Below are 4,145 nucleotides of genomic sequence, written 5' to 3'. Positions count from 1 at the left end.
AGGAGATCATCAGCAAACATTAGGTGGGAAATTTGTGGTCCTCCCTTGCTTATTTGGATGCCCTTGATGTCATCGTTTGGTTCCACCCTATAGAGAAGTCAAGATAGCATTTCCATTGATATTACAAAGACATAGGGTGAGATAGGGTCTCCCTGTCTTATACCTCAGGATGATGATAAGTGACCATGTGATCCATTGAGCAAGATGGAAAAGGTGGTTGTGGAGATGCATTGATAGATTCAGGATATGAAGATTGGGTGAAATCCTAGCTTTTCCAGAATCTTGATGATAAAACTCCATTCTACTTTATCAAAACCTTTCATGAAGTCTACTTTCATCCCGATCCATCCTTTTCGTACCTTTGTTTTCCTCATTGTATGAAGGATCTCTTGGGCTAGGAGTTTGTTTTCATTAATCCATCTTCCTTCAACAAAAGCTGTTTGATTTGGGGAGATGATTCTATCTAGCATTGGTTTTAGTCCATTTGCAATGATTTTTTATATGATTTTGTAGCATACATAGCATAGACTGATGGGTTTGAAATCTTTAAAAGTGGATGCTCCTTGGCATTTTGGTATAAGAGAGATAAATGTATTGTTCTACTCCTTAAGCATGAAGCCCGAGTTGAAAAAGCTCTTGACAGCTGAACATAGTAGGGGCTTCACTGTTTCTCCATAGTGCTTATAGAAAAGATAGGGAATTCCATCAGGGCCCAGAGCTTTGAGGTTCGGAATTGAATTTAGGGCTGTCAGGATTTCCTTATCATCTGAGGCTTGGATTAGTCTCTCATTTTCAGGTGCAGTGATGATATGGCCGATTAGGTCTTCCATGTCTTCAGGTATTGCAGGATTGGAGGTATTAAAGAGGTCTTGGAAGTTTCTAAGAAAGTATTCTCCAAATACTACATGGTCTTGGCTCCATTCCCCATTGTTGTCCTTGATAGCCGCTATTTGATTTGCTCTCCGTCGGATGACAGTTGATAAGTGGAAGAATTTAGTATTTCTGTCTCCGTCTTTTAGCCATAGCTCCCTTGATTTCTGTCTCCATATAAGATCTTTTTTTATAAGATTTTCTTCAAGGTCTGCCATGAGATTTTCTTCTTGTTCTTTTGTCTCGGGTGTTGGGTATTTGCTTTGAATTTCGTTCAGTTTTTCCATGATACTTGCAATGTTAGTATCACAATATTCAAATACATATTTGTTCCACTTTCTAAGATCATTCTTTACCATCCTAATTTTAGTGTAAAGTTGGTAAGCCCTAGATTCATAAACTATTTTGTTCCAGGCTTGTTGGATAATCTCCTTACTGGAATGGTCTCGGGTCCAAGCTTCCTCAAATCGAAAGGGCCTAGGTTTATGTGATGACTCCATCCACAATTTCACTAAAATTGGATTATGATCAGAACGAATTTGTGGAAGGAAGAGAACTCCTGCTTTTGGGAAGGTGGTTCTCCATTCGTCATTGGCTATTGCTCTGTCTAGACATTATTTTATGGAAGCTAGACCTAGTCTTTTGTTTCGCCAAGTAAAGGGATTGCCAGTAAAGCCTAGGTCCACACATCCCATATGCCCAAGAAATGAATCTAAGAATGTGCGAGAAGATGTGGTAAAATTTCGACCACCTTGCTTATCAAAGCCATACATATTTCATTAAAATCCCCAACAATTAGCCAAGGTCAGTTAATAGTATCAACAATATCTGTTAATTCAGACCAGAAGGCAGTTTTAGCATGCATATAAGGAGGGCCATAAATTGCAGTTAGGATCCAAGAAGCAGGCAGAACATGATGTTCTATAATGGCGTGAATGTAATTAGGAGAAGATTTTTCAATTGTTACCTTAAGCTCGGAGTTCCACAGTAAACAGAGGCCACTAGCAGCATTAGAGGAATCAACAGTGAAGACGCCATCTAGGTTGCATTGCTTTGCTATCTTATTACACTGACTAGATTTGAACTTAGTTTTTGACAGGAAAATAATACTAGGTTTATACTTCCGAGCAAGGAGACGAAGTGTTCGAACTGTCGGCTGTCCCCTTAAGCCCCTACAGTTCCATGCTAGTAGACTCATGGCTTCATTGGGGGCTTGATTAGACCCGCTTCCTCGGCCGTTTGGAAATCTTCGGGGACAGTCTCATCTTCCATTTCACTACTTGCGTGCTGGAGATTGAAGTGCTCAGGCTGGTACCCTGGGGGTATTGGCATCTGTTCGTTTTGGGTGACCCAAGTGCTAGAGGATTGGAAGTTGATTGTTTGTTCTCATTGTTGATCTAAGTACCAGTCCTGTTGCATAGCTTCTCCGAAAGTTCTTGCCATTTTATTGAGAATTTTAGCATAGGGAACTGACAGGTAAAGGAATTCTTCAACCGTAATGTCGTTCTTCCTCTTTCTTTGTCGGATGATTAGCTCGGCTTCATGCTGGAGCTCCATGTTTCCTCCAACGTTCAGCTCAAGGGAGTCATCGATCATATTGCTGGAGGAGGATCCTGGGACATGGTGTTGGGTTGGGCTTAGGCCTTTTATTGAAGTAATCCGCTTAGCATATGGGCTCCAGTTTGGGCTTGGACTATGGTCAGTATTAAAGCTGACATGATCTGGGCTTGGGTGGAAGTCAGGCCTTGTTTGGAATTGGGTTTCAGTCTGGGCCTATTCGTCAATTAAGCTCGAATAAATGGAGTTTGTGTAGATTACTGTGCTTCTTGCAGCTTTCCTGGAGGCTCTGGTCGGGCGACTCGGCTCGCTGTTCGATCGGCGGAGGAAGCTGGTTTCATCTGCCTTTGACAGACTTCCAACGGTCGGATTGTGGTCGGCTTTTGTAGGGTACTTGGTCCTTGTTGGGTTGATATCATTTTCAAGTGTTAGAGGGGTCGAATTGATGGGGCGATTAGGGTTGTCCATGTACTGTGCGATTTGGGGAATCGTGCAGTTTTGGTGGATTGGGGAGGGGGATTCAGGTCTGGTGGGGTGGGTTGGCGGTGGCAATGAGTGCGGTGGCGTGGCTGGTTGCGGTGATGCTGGAGTTGCGGTAATCTGTGATGGTGGGATGTCGGTTTGGTTATCAGAGCAGAGCCACGGTCCGTAGAGGTTTAGGGGAACAGGCAAGTTGGATGTACAATGGTTTTGGTTGTGGCCCAGTAGCCACAATCGTAGCAAAAGGTTTTGAGATGTTTGTACTTGAAACACACTCAGGTTGCCGAGCCTGATTTTTTGTTGATGAACTGTCCAGGGCATAGGAGCTGCGTAATGGGGACTCGTATGAGAGCTCTTGGCGTAACATACCATTTCGATAAGGTAGGCGTGTCTTTCCAATCGATTTCTATCACATTGCCTGCAAACTCTGCTAGCTTATTGATGTTCTCCGTTGACAACATCTCAGGTGAAATCCCCTGATTTGGATCCAAAAGGTAACACTGTCGAATGCTACTTCCTCCAATGAGAGACCTTTGTCCCATCGAGATATCATCATATGGGCTCCCTGTACTGACCAAGCTCTTTCCTTCTCAACGTAGTTCATGTCCCTTCTGTCTTCGAAGATGCAGACAAGAAGATCATCGTGTATTTCTTGGGGGCGATAATAACTCTGTTCTTTGCATTCCAGGCTTGTAGGAGGCGGGGGATGATTGCTTTCGGTGGGGGAGGTTTGAAGCCGAAAGGCTTAATGAGCAGAGTTAAAGGAATGGTATTTTGTGATTTTTCTTCGTTTGTCTGTAATTCCAATGTTGGTTTGTTATGAATCATGGACATTTGTGAGTTGAAAATGTTGACAACAGAGCTATCGAGATCAGTGTTGAAACCGAGAGAGAAGATGATAGGACCGAAAAGAGAGAGGTGCAGCAATGTCTGCAAATCCTCGATAAAATTTCATTTACCAGGGAAATCCCTTATATGAGCAAAATACATTCAGCTGTAAGAAGAAAGTTCTAGACATATAGAGAAAGGCAGGATATCTAGCCTAAAATAAAGATGCTATACAAAAATACGGGATACTCAAAATATTAAGATACTAAACTAGTAATGTACAACTGTAATTGTGCGCACCCGAATTTCGTCTCGTCGGGGCACGCATGCGCGCGCCTAAATGCAACGCGGCTTGGGAGTGTCCACCTTCCCGGGGACGCGCGACGGACACACGTGAGAATGAGTCGCCA

General features: G+C 43.1%; 1 protein-coding gene across 1 annotated transcript; it reads right to left on the bottom strand.

Annotated features, from left to right (window-relative positions):
• Positions 1-599: 599 nt before the first annotated feature.
• Positions 600-2,466, bottom strand: LOC116193820. The gene is made up of 2 exons (XM_031522570.1): positions 2,276-2,466; positions 600-1,230 (listed from the first exon to the last, which is right to left on the bottom strand). The coding sequence occupies exons 1-2, from the start codon at positions 2,464-2,466 to the stop codon at positions 600-602; spliced, it is 822 nt and encodes a 273-aa protein (XP_031378430.1).
• Between the last annotated feature and the right edge of the window lie 1,679 nt (positions 2,467-4,145).

Source organism: Punica granatum, chromosome 2, assembly GCF_007655135.1.
Source record: "Punica granatum isolate Tunisia-2019 chromosome 2, ASM765513v2, whole genome shotgun sequence".
Taxonomy (NCBI): domain Eukaryota; kingdom Viridiplantae; phylum Streptophyta; class Magnoliopsida; order Myrtales; family Lythraceae; genus Punica; species Punica granatum.
This window is presented reverse-complemented; position numbering and strand designations above follow the sequence as displayed.